A 15,661-nucleotide genomic window follows, 5' to 3' on the forward strand; every position below is an offset into this window, starting at 1 on the left:
TATGGTACCTGTCTCGGTGGCGCACCAGCTGGCACTTCTACGCAGTGCCGGTGACTGGGGCGAAGCTAAGACGAGCTGTCTTTCTAGTCCGTTTCTTCTGTTTTTGCGTCGATTGCCTCTGAAGCATACATAGCATCTTGATGTTTAGATATAGAGGTAGCATTCGTTGAGGCTACCGCTTTTCATACTAATATTACACCAGATAGTCGAGATCTAATAACTGATTTGACTCTATTCAAGGACTCCGAATGGGTTGCCAGTCTGTCTACTGTGAGACTACCTTATGTATTGCCATTGGAAGGTTTATCAGTTGGAATAGACAAGCTCACATACGATTCACAATTCCGAGGAGCCTTAAGAAATGTAATATGAGTATATACTCCAAATGCGAAAATTTCTTGCCTGACACCTATGATCTATCGTTATGTTCTATATATGTTGGTTAGTGCTGGTAATCTAGCATGCTGCCTATGGCAACATCCACAGCTTCATCCCTGGCCGTTATTGCGTATACGCATGCTGTCCACCTTTTCTCTCAGCCATGACCATGAGCACGTTCAATATCCGGCTCATCATCTCATCAAATCTCTTTTCCTCCCCACACGAGCCCACCCGAGTCGAATCCACTCCTTGGATTTCCTCGACCCACCTGGCGACGAACCCCTCGACGGGTTCGACACATTATCCAACCGCTGCTGCAAGCCCTTTCAACTAACTGTAACTTCGAGATAACCCCAGCTCGTTCAATTCGATTGACTTCACTGGAGGAGCCAAAGCATCGCCTGCCGCGTAAACGTCACCCGTTCATGAATCGCGCGCGTACTTGAGACTAATCCAAGCGAAAATACTATGGTTCATCTCGCTCAGAATCATATTTGCAGTTTTGATATTTATATGAATATCGCAGGCAGACGCGAGACCTGCACCCCCGCTAAACGCCGAGCCGTTGATGCAAGCGATCGTTACCTTTGTCGACTGGTCGATCGCGCGTCGAATAACCGCGTGGGACGGATAAATTGAGCCTCACCGGGTTTCCGTCTTGTACTACAGGTGTACAGTTCTTGTTGAGATCCATGCCTGTGCAGAAGGACCGTCCTGTTCCTGTGATGATGAGTCGGCAGACGGAGGGGTCGGCTGTGATGTCTTCAATGAGCCCGAGGAGGAGGTATGCGCGCTGCCCCTTTCCGATCGGTCGATGATGTTCACGCTGGAGCAGTAGGCTAACAAGCCGTTTGGATCTTTGGTCAGAGTCCAAGATATCGTTTTCCTGGTTGTTCGGGAGGACGACGATCGTCTGGAGGGGACAAGGCCATGCTTCACAGCCAGCGCGGTTCCAGCACGACTGGCGTTAGTCTTGGACAGCCGTTGAGATATCCACACTCCCGTCTCGACGAGCTTCAGCAGGTCAACACCCGTATCGATGCCTGCCGTTTCAAACATGTACACCAGATCCTCCGTGGCGACGTTCCCTTTGGCCCCTGGCGCATAGGGGCATCCGCCCAGACCGCCCACGCTGCTATCGAACACGCGCACGCCGCAGTTGTACGCTTCCCAGACATTGGCGACCGCCTGGCCGTAGGTATCATGGAAGTGGCCCGCCATTTTGTCGAGCGGGATGTTGTGGTCGGCTAGGTAGTAGAGCAGACTGCGGACTTTGTCGGGGCTCCCGACACCGAGTGTGTCTCCTAGGCTGACTTCGTAGCAGCCCATGTCTAGCAACTCTTGAACGCAGTGCAGCACGGCCGATGGTTCAGTAGGTCCATCGAAGGGGTCAGAAAAAATACAAGAGACATACCTTTCAAGATCAGCAATGCGTCTTGCGAAGGAACAGGCGAAGAAATCTAAACCTACCCTCGGACGGTAATCCCATACTCAATCGCTTTCTCCGCTACGGCCTTTGCTCTCTCTATTCCCTGCTGTACCGTGCAGTTGATATTGGCTTTACTGAACCCTTCCGTCGCACTGACGAACACCGCAACCTCCTTGACTCCATGCTCGATCGCAATATCCAGTCCTTTGATGTTGGGCACGAGAACAGGCAGCCGAAGGCCAGTTTGACGTTGCATTTGTCTGACTGATTCGCTCCCCAGTACATCGCGACAGTCCGCCAACTGCGGGATCGCCTTTGGCGAGACCACGGATGTCAACTCAATAGTCCGCAGGCCCGTCGCGCGTAGTCGCTGGATTAACTCGAGCTTCACGGATGTTGGAACAGGCTCTTTGATATTCTGGAGGCCATCGCGGGGTCCAACCTCGACGATGCGGACTGCTTTGGTTATTGTCATGTCGTCAAGATGCTTGTGCGCTACGCTGAGAACGAGTATTCACGATGCAGCGTGCAGAGCCATATTTACTACAAGATATGCTTCTAAATTTCTTTACGAAGATCGCTCCGGATGGGGGAGATTATTTCTATTCCAGATCTCGCCCCCCTCCAGCAAGAGCGATGTCAGCATCGGATTCGGGCGGCCGGACCGAGGCATGTCCGCAAAAGGAAATTGCTGATGCTATGACGTTGCATTCCACTCCACCCCAAAGAAACAACTGGCTTTCCGCACGGTTATTTCCGGTCCCGCCTGGAGCGACAATGATGATTCATAGTCCAAAGAAGGCGCGATAAGGAGCATATTTACTCCGTATGGGGGTATCCGTATGGGGTATCTACTTCATGTGGCCACAGTGGGATGCCAGTCGACTGCCGAGTGACGGGGCTCGAGAACATTCTAGGAATGCGCGCAGGATCACAATCTGAGTCAGATGGCAAACGCAGCCATCAACGTGTTTTTAAATAAACATTCAACTGGCAGATAATTAAATATAATCTGGCTCTCTTCCGCCAACAGCGATTAGTTAACTTGTGACCATAGCTAGCTTTCGAAGTTATGGGCCCCTTCTCTGACACAACACTTCCTTAGATTAAGTACTCAATGTTTCCCTCKGCTTACAGACATGATTTGCCTCAAATCATATCCAGTTGCTACGATGGCCCGCTTACTAGGACCAGAAAATGATCAGCCTACAGCTGATTTGAGTGTTTAAGCACAGCTCCAAGATGCCGGACTGGGTATGCCGAGGGGGAAATGTAGACTTGTACGAACGGGCCGGGTTGGGGAGGAGCTTTGTGTATGCGGTTATTGAACGGCCGCTGGGGTTTACCATGTTTGGGCATCCGTTCAGCAGGCGGGGTTTATCGCTAGGGGAAGAAGGATAGTTATCATATTATATCGATGCTATTCGTACATGTAGTACCTTTAAAAAGCATTCAGAGAAAGAGAATGTTCAGTTCTGCTCTACCGAGGCATACCAGCTCCACCCAAAACACCGCAATATAGAAACTCCGTATATACCTCTTTCTGTCCTATCCATGTGCCCTAAAGAATCTATTATGCGCTCACGGTGCCCAAGTAACGGTCTGCCACGTGGGTTTCTAGAAATTTGCAACTTGATTGTTTATGCATACTTGGCTGCTTACACGGTTCACAAATTGCTTATGTAGAGATGACCCTATTAGTGAAACCCACGGTAATATCACTAGATGCAAACCGTCAGGTCAACTGTCTTCTTTTTCCACCAAGAGAATCTCCATGATCGTCGTTAACCAACTGCACCGCGATACCAGCAGCAACGGCGGAACCTGTCGCAGTAGATTAGATCAACTGCTGACACGAGGTACCGAAAAGACGAAGACAGGGATTTGCTTACCGTTACCAATCGCCTGAGAGACAACCTTCATTGGAGTCGCTGCATCCCCGGCAACAAAGACGCCGCGGACATTGGTCCAAAAAAACTGATCAGCGACCTTGACGCTTTCTCCGTGGACCGGGTGGTCTTCAAACTCAACCTTAATCTGGGTGATCATGTCTCGTCCAACCAACATGGTGTGCGTATCCCATCTTGTATTCCTTGCTGCCTTTAAGGATCACCCTGACCCCTGTGTCACTTGCAGCCACAGGGACCAGTCGGAGAATCTTCGCCGGCTCGGTTTTACACTGGAGTGCTTTGAACTTCTCCAGCGCTTCCTTCATTTGACTCATGCTCAGGAACAAGCCCGTCTGTAAAGACAGTCACTGGGCCCGATGTGGGCGTGGTGAGGTAACGCATCATCTATTGTCACTTCCATGCCGTTGACACAGCGTTGGGTTGAGCGATTTAGCTCGTTGTCATGTCTGGAGCCCCGGAACGGAAGCGAACCACAGCGCTAGTGGAGAAGGGTGTACCGGCTCCGTAGGAGAATATTCCCTGTTGTCCAGTGCCTTGCCTAATCAGGTGTGGTAGCTGGTCGCCTGGCATATAAGGCAAGAACTAAACAGCCTGAGGCATCTTCAAGTCATTGCTGTTTCCTGCTAACATGCTCGCTCGCTTGCTACAGCTTGCTCTGCTGTCTCGGTCTTTACTTCCGCGCCAGGCAACATAGAAATCTCCCCTTCTATCGGGCGAGGGAGAAACTATCTTTTCCTTTCCCCGTTAGTGAAATTGATAACTGGAGGTGCGCCAATAGAGCTTCTTCAGCAAAAGGCTCAAATTAACCAAGACATCCATCCCAGACAACAGATTCAGTCCTAGGAAGCAGCCGTTCGTTCCCTTCATCGTAGTCAAGGACCAGGGGAAAGGGCGTCACGGTCGTGTGGCATAGCTCGGATCGTTCAGAATCTATATGGAGTAAGTAGCCATGCGTGCCAGCAGTACATGTGTTTATCCCAAGCGATCACGACTTTCATCTAATTCCGGATACTCGTGCCCACCCTACAATCGATGATCGTCTGCCCAATTGATTAGAATGGCTTCAAATTCCTCATTGTCAGAGTCTCAGAACTTAGGGCTGGCCTCGAGTGAGCTAACCCGAAGTGGAAAACCTTGGATGAGCCTTGGTGCCTGATAGAGTCGTCGAAAACCATCCCAGGACCCAAGTAAACACCAACACCAACACTCCTTCAACCTCGTCCACGATTGATCCCCATCGCTTACAGAATTGATCGGTTTGATTTACGTGAGACTCGCTTATTGGTCGATTGCAAGTGGCTTGGTTGGTTATTATCTAAAGTCTAAACCGTTTGCTCGCTCTAACCAACAGCGATGCCGACATGGCCATTCACAAGTCACCCTACCGGCTTACCCTGTCCGCCTCGGCTACAATCTCCTCCTCTCCACGGTCAAAGCCTGGCAAGTCTACCTTGGCGAATTACGGAGTTTCCATTTAATATCGAGAACCAGGGCCGTCAACCATGTTAGCGCACTCCGCACTTTGTCGGATTTCTCCGCATCCATCATTCCCCAGTTTCTCCCTTTGTTGGCGAATAACATCCTATTCCATTTGGACGTATCTCACGTCCTTGGCACCTGCACCTTTCCTTTCCGAGGTATCCGAATGACGCCTCTCTGCATGGCCAGCACAGTCAGGGTTGCCGTTCCTTGATTAGCAGCTTGGCCGGGGCTGCAAAAAACCACTTTAAAAGAGGTAGCTGCCTGGTTCCCCTTGTCATCTTCCTCCCTGGATAGCGACCTTGACCTTGACCCCAAGCCAAGATGCAGCTGAAATCTTTGGCTGTTCGACTGCTTTTTTGCTCGCTGGTATCTGCAGCACCTTCGCCTCCCAATAATGGGTGCAAAGCTCCAGGAGGTCCCCCTCAGATCAATTCTCTGAGTACTTTGCAAACGTTGAAGTACAATAATCTGGGCTCTGAAAACAACGGTACGGCCGCGGTTCTGATTTATGGTCGATTGAGCTACGGTCAGGCGCAGGTGCAGTGTGCTGCCATCGGGGAAAGCCTGTACTCACTGCAGGATGCGACCGAAACAAACCGGACCGAACTTCAGTATCAGTTCAATTATCTCATTCATAATGGCGATCTCCAGAGGAGCGACCAGGTATGGGTTTCAAAATCATCCCCAGAGGACTGCTCTGCCTATTCTCTCAGCCGCAAGGAGACTGTGAGCATCCCTTGCCATATGCAGCTGCCCGCACTTTGTACGTCCAAGGTCCCTCCCACCACAGACACGAACAGAGCTGTTGTCGAGTCATCCAAGATCTCGGTAATGCATCAAGATTACACTTTCACTGGATATCGCGACGCACGTTCATTCCGATTCGTGGGTGTTCCTTTTGCCAACCCCCCTGTCAAAGACCTGAGATTTGCACCGCCTCAGCCGTACAGTGGTCCCAAGAAGCTTGATGCTACCAAATTCTCCGACTCTTGCGTCCAGTCAGTCTCCGGCTTTGGTACCCTGGGCAACGGTGGCATCTCCGAGGACTGTTTGTATCTCAACATCTACACCCCTGTGCTTCCTGCGCATGGGGCCCGCAACCCTCTGCGCAAACCAGTGGCCGTCTACTTCTACGGAGGTGCGTTTACCAAAGGTAGTGCGTCCATGATCGACTACGACGGGGGCAACTTTGCAAGTCGCAACGACGTTGTTGTGGTGACGGTCAACTACCGTCTCGGCGCTCTGGGCTGGCTCGCGACTGGCAGTCTCACGACAGGGAGCTATGGCATCCGCGACCAAATTCTCGCCCTTGAATGGATTAACGAGTACATTGAAGCGTTCGGTGGCGACAAGTCCCGAATTACGATCTTCGGTCAGTCAGCAGGCGGCCAGAGTGTGACTGCCTTGCTATCGTCCAGCGCAGCCAAAGGCTTATTCTCCGGTGCGATCGTTCAGTCTGCCCCGCTGGATCTGCCATGGTATACCCGCGAGGTATATGAGAAAATTGTCGCGCCGGGGGTCGCCAAGGCTGTCGGCTGCGGACAGGGCAACCAAACCGTCTCCGAAGAGAAGCTGCTGTCCTGTCTGCGCTCGGTGCCTGCATCGGCCTTCCTCGACAACAGGACCGAGTTCCAGTCCGCCATGGCGGCTGTGAACAAGCAAGTCGCCAACGGTTTCCTCCACGTGTCGACACTGCTAGCCTCCATTGAGCCCCTGATGCCCATGGTCGACGACTCGGGAAGCGGCGTGATCGACGACCAGTTCTACACCCTGCTTGCCGACAACACTCTTCCCAACCGTGTCCCAACCATGTTCACCACCGTCACCGACGAAGCCAGCCTCTACGTGGCCAACTCCGTCCCACAAATCGAGGCCACCACCACAAACCTCAACCTCCTCTTCGGCGTTGCATACCCCACCGACCTAGCCAAGTCTCTCGCTGCATCCAACGCCTTCCCGCTCAATCCCTCCGACCCAGACACAGTCCGCAACGTCGCCGCCCAAGCACTGACCCACAGCGAATGGACCTGCCCGCAAGCCCATCTTCTCGCCAACGGCGGCGCCACCGCCTTCCCAGCCCTCTACGAKGTCGAAATCACCCACGGCCACATCCAAAGCAAAGCCGGCGTCCCGGCCATCTGCTCCCCAAACACCGACTACAACGCCACCTGCCACTCCGCCGACGTCCTCCCCGTCTGGGGAACCCTCAACAGCAAGTCCCGCAACGTAGACCCGTACTACGACACCACGGACCTCCTCCACTCGCAGCTCCTCGACGACGTCTTCGGCTCCTTCTTTCGAACCCGCAACCCGAACCCCGACCCGGAGATGCTCCGCGTCCGTGGGCCCGCCTACGCCGCGACGTACGAAATCTTCGGAAAGAACGGGTATTATGTTCCTCCGTATCACCCAGAGCAGCGTAATGTCAGCCTGCTCGATATGCCGCCTACCTGGACGCAGAACCCGCAGGGCACGGACAAGTGCAAGGTGTTTGAGCAGTATGGGTTTACTTTCCAGCGGGCGTCCCTTGCCTGAGACTGAGAAAGGTGTACATACATAACTTGCAGTTGACTGGTTCTATATAGACCAGCTCCAGTCTACGGATATACCTACGCAAATAATACTAGTGGTAATAAATCCAGAACAGCAGATTGATCAGCGCCTCTAGGCTTGCCATAACCAGGCTAGCCTCTAACCTCGTAATATCATCTCTCATAAGTGTGTCTAATCCTCCACCGTAACCAGTCACACCGGTGGTATAAACTAAGCAAGGAAATGAGAGCCACGAGATCGATCTGATTTCGTAGGATATGCGTATGCACATGCATATAAAAGAGAACATGAAAATCAATCCAGACGCCGTTCTCGCCATGATAGCAACCGTAACTGAGAGATGAGACGACAAAAAGAAATAAAAGAGACACATAACATCGTTACTCATTACGTCATAAGAAGTACACACCAGTGGACACAGCAAGACTAGCGACTATCGCTCGTACATGGTTGACCTCCGCCCCGACGGGGACGGGTAGTCCACGTCTACCATCGGAATGGGGACGCATCGGGTACCGCCCTGCGGCGGACTAGCCCAGCCTGGAACCCGGGATGATCGCCCCGCATAGGAGCGGGTGCGCTCGACCCCGGGGTGGGCGCCCGACGAGCCGTTTGAAGTCGGGTCGCGGTAGCTGTGTCGGCGGCCGTCGTCCATGACGTAGGAGTCCATGGGGCGGGCGTGGTGCGGATGCGAGACATAGTTCTCGCTGATCCCGTTCATATAGCGGGGGTGGACGTGCGTGTAGAGGGGTACCTCCTGCGAGGGCGTGACGGGGGGTTGCTCGTGGAAGATGTGTTCGCGGAATCGGACGCCCGCGGATCGGCTGGGGGGTGGTTCCTCGTTGTACGCTCTTGACTGGCGGGGTTTCCGCGCGCCGTCGGAGTCGTACAGCCGGCCCGTGTGTGCGGTATGGGCGTCGCGGTGGGTGTGTCTGCGTGGGGAGTCTGGGGATACGTCTTCTTCGGGTCTGCGGGCGTATGGCTCGTGCGAGTGGCGTCGAGCGTGGGAGGAGCGGGGCGGTGATAGGTTCCGCGAATGGCTGTGTCGTCCTGATCTCGGCGGTTGCCCATGCGTTGGGGATCCTGAGTCTTCCGACGAGGCGTCCGAGGTGTCTTGGCCGTGGTGGGGTTTTGTGCTTGCTGGATAGACGAAGGAGTGCGGTCGTTCTCGGCCTCTTGATTTTGTGGCTGGTCTTGGTCGAAAGGGCGGCGATGGCGCTCGGCGAGACGCGAATTCAGGCCCCTCCTCTGCACGGGGAAAATAGGTGGATTTGACTCTTCGAGCTGCGGTCGTAGGGAGCTCGCCATTACGCTGTCTGTTATGGCGACTCCTCCGAGGCGGTTCCTCTGGCTCCGTGTGTCGCCGGGGCTGTGGTGTTGGAGGCCGGTGACTCGAGGTGTGGTCCTCTTGCTCAGGGGATGCGTCCTTTTGGCTGAATTGCCATTGGTATGTGTGGAAGTTGGGCGGAGAGGATCGCAAATTTTTCCTGTAGTAGTCGAATTCAAATCGCCGGCTGACTCCCTCATGCCAGTCCACCATCTCCGGGTCTGGTTCCGACGGGAAAGCGTCTCGGGGGATGGTCTTTGGAAAAGTTCCTCCATTAGGGTTCTCAATGTCCCACAGCGCAACGGCATTTTGCAAATAGCGTGCATGTTCGTCAGGATCCAGGAGCAGCTGGATCGTCTGCCATCTCACAAAGCCGTTAGGTTGCAATGCTGGAATGGACGGCGGTTTAAACGGATCATTCGTGGGCTGAATGCTGTGGAAACACCCGAGACGCTGATATATGAATGACAGGGCGGAGGACTTTGTCTCGAGGAAGAGGATGTCATAGTTGCCGCCGACTTTACGATAAAAGGCGGCCAGTCGATCCGGGGTGAGGTCGGTGGTAGCGTATTCGTCAAAGGTGGTCTAGAAGACATTAGCCACCTGCATGATATGAACGAGGAGTAACATCAGATTGACCATCAACTGTGCGATCCCCAGACATAGCTGTTCGAGTAACGGGGCAGGACTCTTGTCGGCGTTGATCAACACTCCCCAGAAATTGGCGCCCGCATCTGCATCGTGTGCGGAGGACATGACCGGGCGGAGTTGATGGCCAAGGCGAGAAAGTGACGTGCATCTGAACGCAGCAACGGATTTCGTTCCTCAATGGCCCAGATTCAGATGGAAGGGAGTATATGAGATGGAGCAGAGCTCGAGAGAACCAAGGTCAGGACAAAGGGACCGCAGTAGGTGCGCAGATAGATAGATAGGCAACAGGAGCGGTCAGGCACCTCTGCTCCGCTCCACTGCGGGGTGGCCCAAGGCCCCAAAGCGATTTCGTTTGCTGGCAAGAAGCCAACTCAATCCGCCTCATCTGCAATTAGACGCGGAAGGTCACCGATGATTGAACGATGGCGAAGCTGGAAGACGGAGCGCTGCAACGGTGCAAAGTCAACGATGCACGATGCTGTTTTGGTCTTTCCCGCGCCTTAGGAAGTCAGATTGTGGCCTGAACTCCTGACAACCTGACAGCCCCGCATGTGACATGACACCATGACTGCAGGCAGAGGCAGTGGTCTGAGGGTGTAACATTGCATCAACACTCACTGGAGTTAGTAGAATTATTGATTTGGTTGTTGAAGACTATCAAGGTATGACCAGGCACCTCTCATGGACCGCTGATGGGTCGGTTCTCGCCGCTGGACCATGGTCTGGCCGTCCCACTATTATCTTGCTCCACTGTGTATAATCAATTAATAGTCAACAAAGGCAGTGCTAGAGGCGATCAGCAAATTAGAACTGAATGATAAAGCAGTTTTCCAACGCTGGTTATTCTGCAGGTACTCGATACTGGACTTTGGTGGTGTTCTGCATATCTGCAAGTACTCTCACCATCTGCAGTTTCGTTCCAGATGCATGTTTTTCAGTCTTCAAACTACCGACCTCTATCTCCCTCTCAGAAGTTCAGGATACAAGAGACACCGTACTACTTCTCATCCTGCTGAAAGTGAAGCCAATCAGCTAATAAACAGCTACTTATTTGTCATGCTACTGAATTGCTACCAGGAGCAAACCATCTGACCATCCTCATGCATCCTCATGCATCCTCAGTCTTTTCGAGAATCAGCCAAGATTGCAGAAACCGGCAATGAACTATGTGGCTTTGACGAGGCGCATCTTGGACTTGGCTCGACAATCTGCGCGTTCGCACATGTTCTCTTCATAGATCATGGGCTCTAGACTTTTTAACTGAAAACTGCGTTTTTATAGCTTTCCTATGCTTATATTCCATGCTCTCGATGAACTGCTTTTGCGGCCAGACTAGAAAGCCTGTACGACACGACAAAGTTAGAATCATGCAACCGAAAGACAATCGTGTGATAACTCAATCTATCTATTATTAGATGACATGCGAATTTTACCTTCCATGATTCTTTGTCGTTGCCTAGCAGGTGGATTTGTCAAGGAAGAGAGGCCTTTAAAACGCAAACAAAAGGTTGCTTATAATTGGTGGGGGTCTATAGCACTGCCATAAGGTAGACTCTAATTGGCCGGAAAGTGAGTAGTGTCTCCCCTTATAACGCGGATTGAGACCATTCCAGCCTTCTTCTGCCTCTCGTGCCATTCCAACGGAGGCCACTGGAATGCCAGACTGGGCACGGTGAATGGATGCATGCTTTGCAATGCCCGGTCAAACTTGGATGGCATATTTTGATTTTCAAGGCGGGATTCCTTGCAACTGCCTTGCAACTGCCTTGTTTTCTGTTTTGATTTTTCTCTTATTGTTCCCTTCTCATCCAAGATCAACCTTTCGTTATCTTCGTCGGTTTGGTCTGATTGTCCTTAACATCACCCTACACTTCTTCAATATTTCATCTTGACCACTGCGCTCGAGTCCTTCGGTTTCAGTCGACGGGGCACTGGTTCATCCTCACCCCGTCGTGACTTGTCGCAGCTTCGCCAGCCCGAAGGATTTAGTCCCACATACAACGTTCACCAAAGTTGTCGAATCTCAATGTCCGACTCGCACTAAGCATCTCGAATAATGGCGCTTGTGAGGGATCCGTTGTTCTGGAAGCGCTTTTCACGCGCGGTTCATCTGGACGAGGAAGCAAAAGCTGCAGCTCAAAACAAGAGCACGGCCCACCCGTAAGTACTTTCGCATCATGACTGTTGGTTTTACGTGGAAGGGTCACATAGCACTAACGAAATAAAGGGACAACTGGATCCAAGCACAGTACCGAAAGAAACGACGATCGATAGTATGTGGCTTTGTCATTTTCTTGGCCATTTCGAGTCTCGTGGCCGGTATTATCGTGGTCCTCCTGTGGCTCCATGCGCACCACTGGTTACAAGACAATCGCGATAGGGGACCGAGAGGATGAGAGGTGCCAGGTCAATGTGCACTGTCCAGCCTGAAGAATAATCCTCCACGGCCGCCAACTCATCGATTGCGATCATATCGAAATGATAGCAACAACTCCACCGGACCGCAGACTTGATGCATATCGCCCCGAGCGAATGATCCAGTATATGCCAAGGTGGAAGGGGCAGATAGTCCCATTGCAATCTTAAATCTGACTGAATGAGCCGGTCTCGTTACCGTGCTTTGCACTGGGCCAATGTGCTCTATGCAGTGCGAATACCCGAGTATACACGAAATCATGTCAGTCTTGGTATTCTGGAGTTGGAATATTTGAACCTTCAATATGTGAACAAACCATGTTTGTCATATAAGCTCGTATCTAAGTGGCAATGAGAATAAATCTCACAGCTTCTCTCTTACCCATTTCATTGCCCGCAAAGTCGGATAAAGCGCGTATTTATGCCTGATAAAAAAGATGAGAAGTCTCAGCCAGCAGTTCAGGTGACTCGACCTCGTTTCTCGGGAAGTCTTGGGAGTCTGCTGTATGCTTAGGAGTAACCTTATCTACACTCCTAGCTTTCAGTGACTTCTACAGAGTATCAAACTGATAAGCGAGAGATAGCTTATAGATATATCGCGGTCTTTTGTTCGCTGGTCGACCCAATTCCGCATGGACTTTCCTGATTGGGCCAGACACTCGGTTGTCGGCACTTGTTGTAGGTCACGTGCCCTCTACTTCTACTCATCGCATCGCCATCTTTTTCAACAAATTGCCAACATAACAAGAATAAACTCCATTTTTTGGTAACAAGCTACAGTAAAAAACGCTACAATTGTATCAGCAATCTCATCATCGTGATAGGAATCGTTCTTGCGGCTGGTTGTTGATATCCTGACCGCGGACAAACCGAGCTTGGACAACGCGCTTATCAGCGGGCCTTATCGCTTTCTCCGCATTAGTGTCCAAGCTTTCCCCGCAATAAATAGCAACGGTTAGCCCCTGCGCCATTTATCTATATTCATATTCTCCTTCTTGCGCTTCGAGGCAGTGTTTCTTCATCAACCTCGGTGCGATTGAGATCTTCGTTATGCTACCACCATTTGACTACTTCACCTACCGCCGGGTCCGGTAAGTTCAAGCGCAACATCACCAACAATACAGCACAGTCTAACTATTTATCAGGGACCAGAAGCAAAAGGAACGGGCCGCCCGTTTCGCTTCCCTCTCCCCAGACTACCACACTGCGTTCACGGCGACAGATAAGAGTATTATCAACAAGCCAATTGAAGAGCTGGTTGAGGCTGTCCACAACTCCTCCCTTTCGCCAACAGATGTTCTCCGTACATACGGCAAGGTGGCAGTGAAGGCCCAGGAACGCACAAACTGCGTGACTGAGCTGCTGCTGCCCGAAGCGGAGACATGGGTTCAGACGGAAGTCAATCTCAAAGGTCCGCTGGCCGGGATACCCGTCTCCCTCAAGGATTCAGTGCAGGTCAAGGGTTTTGACACGTCTGTTGGGTATGCGCGGATGGCTGGGAAGCCTTCGGCCGAGGATGGGCCAATGGTGAAGTTGTTGAAGGATGCTGGTATGGCTGCAACTTATTATTTTTCCGGAGTTACCGATCCTGACGTGAAATAGGTGCTGTCCCGTACGCCAAGACTGCACTCCCGGTGACGCTTCTGTCGTTTGAATCTTTCAATGGTCTCTGGGGTCGGTGTTTGAACCCACATGTTCCTGAGTACTCACCAGGTGGTTCAACCGGAGGCGAGGGTGCTATACTTGCCCTTGGTGGCCGTATCGGTATTGGGTCTGATGTTGCTGGATCGGTGCGAGTTCCTGCGGCCTGGAGCGGCATCTACTCCTTACGGTGCAGTACAGGCCGCTGGCCCAAGGCTGGTGTTAGCACCAGCATGGCGGGCCAGGAAGGAGTGGCCAGTGTCTTTAGTCCAATGGCCCGGACATTGAACGATCTCGCCTACTTTACACGAGCGATCATCGGCATGCAGCCATGGAAGTATGACAATACTGTCCATCCCATCGCTTGGCGGGACGCAGAGGAGAAGGAAGCGCAGACAAAACAGCTGCGCATCGGACTGATGTCTTCAGATGGTATGTTTCACCTCACGCAAACTTCGACAAAGCTGACCGTCCCTAGGAGTCGTCCCTCCCACGCCCGCCATCAGCCGCGCCGTCGCCACCACCGTCGCTGCGCTCACAGCAGCCGGCCACACAGTCTCTGAGATCACGCCCCCGGCATCCGCCGACCCCTTCACGGGTCTGACGCTTGCCTCTCAACTCCTCAACTCCGACGGCTGCACCACCTTCAACTCCCACCGCTACAGCTTCGAACCTTCCGACCCGGGCGCTGCACAACTGACCCGCATCGCCAAACTGCCCCGTCCCCTTCGCTACCTCTACTACCTCTACGTCCGCTATATCAAGCGCGATACCAAATGGGCCGCGCTAATCCGCAGCTTTGAGCACAAATCCGCAGCCGAGCAGTGGAAGCTCGTCGCCCGCCGCGAGGCCTTCCGCGCCACCTGGCACGCCTGGTGGGACGCCGAGTCCCAGCAATACGATTTCATCCTGTGCCCTGTGAACGCTACACCTGCTCTCCCGCACAAGGCTATGCACGACGCCGTCTCCTCCTGCGGCTATACCTTCCTGTGGAACCTGCTCGATTACTCCGCGGGTGTATTGCCGGTCTCGCACGTCGACGCGAAGAAGGATGCGCTCCGCGCCCCGTACAAAACCGTTCTGAACCAGCTTGGCGCAAATCATGCCATTGCCCGCGGGGCGTGGAAGCACTATGATGCGGCCAAGATGGCGGGTCTTCCGACTGCGGTGCAGGTTGTTGGAAGACGGTGGCAGGAAGAGAAGGTTTTGGGGTATATGGCTGCTGTTGAGAACGCGTTGGAGGAGTATTATGATGCGGAGACTGGAGAGGGGGGAAAGTACCAGCTGCTTGATATTGATTGATTGCGGCAATTCTGGTGTAGCTAGCCTATATCCTACTTCTATTTAATATAGGCTGTAAGCCAATCAATATTTGCGAGTCAATCTTCTGCTTGAAGAGCAAGAGACAAGATTCACTAAGGCAGCTGCGCTACGACTAACCCCCTTGCCTGGACTCTCAAGTAAATTGCCAGCCAGTCGCCTGTGGACGAGCCACGGGCTGTAAGCCAGCAATCTCAGGGCTGGAGGCATACTATTCAAAATCGCCAGGAAATTGCCGGTTTCAGTAGTTCTATAATAGAATTTGGATGAAAGATAGAGTAATGCAGTATCCCAGGATTAGAAAATTAACAATATCTGACACGCTGTAAAGCTGCGAACAGATGCAAAGAGGTAGATGCTGAGACATTAAGAACTTTGCCGGCGTCTGAATGGGTATAGATGTCATTAATTCGATATTTATGTATTCTAGGAAGGTTGATTATTACTATTCTTATATAAAAACTCAAGGGTCTATATGCTTGAGGAATTTGATATACAATTCATCACTCCCTTTCGCTTTAACCTATCCTTCCCCTCTTACGAGAATCATCC

At 52.3% G+C, this 15,661-nt stretch overlaps 6 protein-coding genes across 6 annotated transcripts; 3 read left to right on the top strand and 3 right to left on the bottom strand.

Moving 5' to 3' along the window:
- Positions 1 to 1,044: 1,044 nt before the first annotated feature.
- On the bottom strand, positions 1,045 to 2,285 carry Asppvi_010642 (hydroxymethylglutaryl-CoA lyase; the record flags this gene model as incomplete). The annotated part of the gene is made up of 2 exons (XM_043306481.1): positions 1,045 to 1,795; positions 1,852 to 2,285. 2 exons carry the CDS (start codon positions 2,283 to 2,285, stop codon positions 1,045 to 1,047), a joined length of 1,185 nt encoding a protein of 394 aa, XP_043162416.1.
- Positions 2,286 to 3,545: 1,260 nt separating this feature from the next.
- Positions 3,546 to 3,877, bottom strand: Asppvi_010643 (uncharacterized protein; the record flags this gene model as incomplete). Its single annotated transcript, XM_043306482.1, has 2 exons — positions 3,546 to 3,634; positions 3,703 to 3,877. The coding sequence occupies 2 exons, from the start codon at positions 3,875 to 3,877 to the stop codon at positions 3,546 to 3,548; spliced, it is 264 nt and encodes an 87-aa protein (XP_043162417.1).
- Positions 3,878 to 5,523: 1,646 nt separating this feature from the next.
- Positions 5,524 to 7,737, top strand: Asppvi_010644 (putative cholinesterase; the record flags this gene model as incomplete). The annotated part of the gene is made up of 1 exon (XM_043306483.1): positions 5,524 to 7,737. One exon carries the CDS (start codon positions 5,524 to 5,526, stop codon positions 7,735 to 7,737), a length of 2,214 nt encoding a protein of 737 aa, XP_043162418.1.
- A 451-nt stretch (positions 7,738 to 8,188) lies between these two features.
- Asppvi_010645 (uncharacterized protein) lies at positions 8,189 to 9,838 on the bottom strand (the record flags this gene model as incomplete). Its single annotated transcript, XM_043306484.1, has 2 exons — positions 8,189 to 9,667; positions 9,722 to 9,838. The coding sequence occupies 2 exons, from the start codon at positions 9,836 to 9,838 to the stop codon at positions 8,189 to 8,191; spliced, it is 1,596 nt and encodes a 531-aa protein (XP_043162419.1).
- A 1,951-nt stretch (positions 9,839 to 11,789) lies between these two features.
- On the top strand, positions 11,790 to 12,129 carry Asppvi_010646 (uncharacterized protein; the record flags this gene model as incomplete). The annotated part of the gene is made up of 2 exons (XM_043306485.1): positions 11,790 to 11,893; positions 11,961 to 12,129. The coding sequence occupies 2 exons, from the start codon at positions 11,790 to 11,792 to the stop codon at positions 12,127 to 12,129; spliced, it is 273 nt and encodes a 90-aa protein (XP_043162420.1).
- A 1,069-nt stretch (positions 12,130 to 13,198) lies between these two features.
- Positions 13,199 to 15,091, top strand: Asppvi_010647 (putative acetamidase; the record flags this gene model as incomplete). Its single annotated transcript, XM_043306486.1, has 4 exons — positions 13,199 to 13,239; positions 13,294 to 13,697; positions 13,751 to 14,221; positions 14,268 to 15,091. 4 exons carry the CDS (start codon positions 13,199 to 13,201, stop codon positions 15,089 to 15,091), a joined length of 1,740 nt encoding a protein of 579 aa, XP_043162421.1.
- Positions 15,092 to 15,661: the final 570 nt, after the last annotated feature.

Source organism: Aspergillus pseudoviridinutans (genome assembly GCF_018340605.1).
Source record: "Aspergillus pseudoviridinutans IFM 55266 DNA, scaffold_8, whole genome shotgun sequence".
Classification (NCBI taxonomy): domain Eukaryota; kingdom Fungi; phylum Ascomycota; class Eurotiomycetes; order Eurotiales; family Aspergillaceae; genus Aspergillus; species Aspergillus pseudoviridinutans.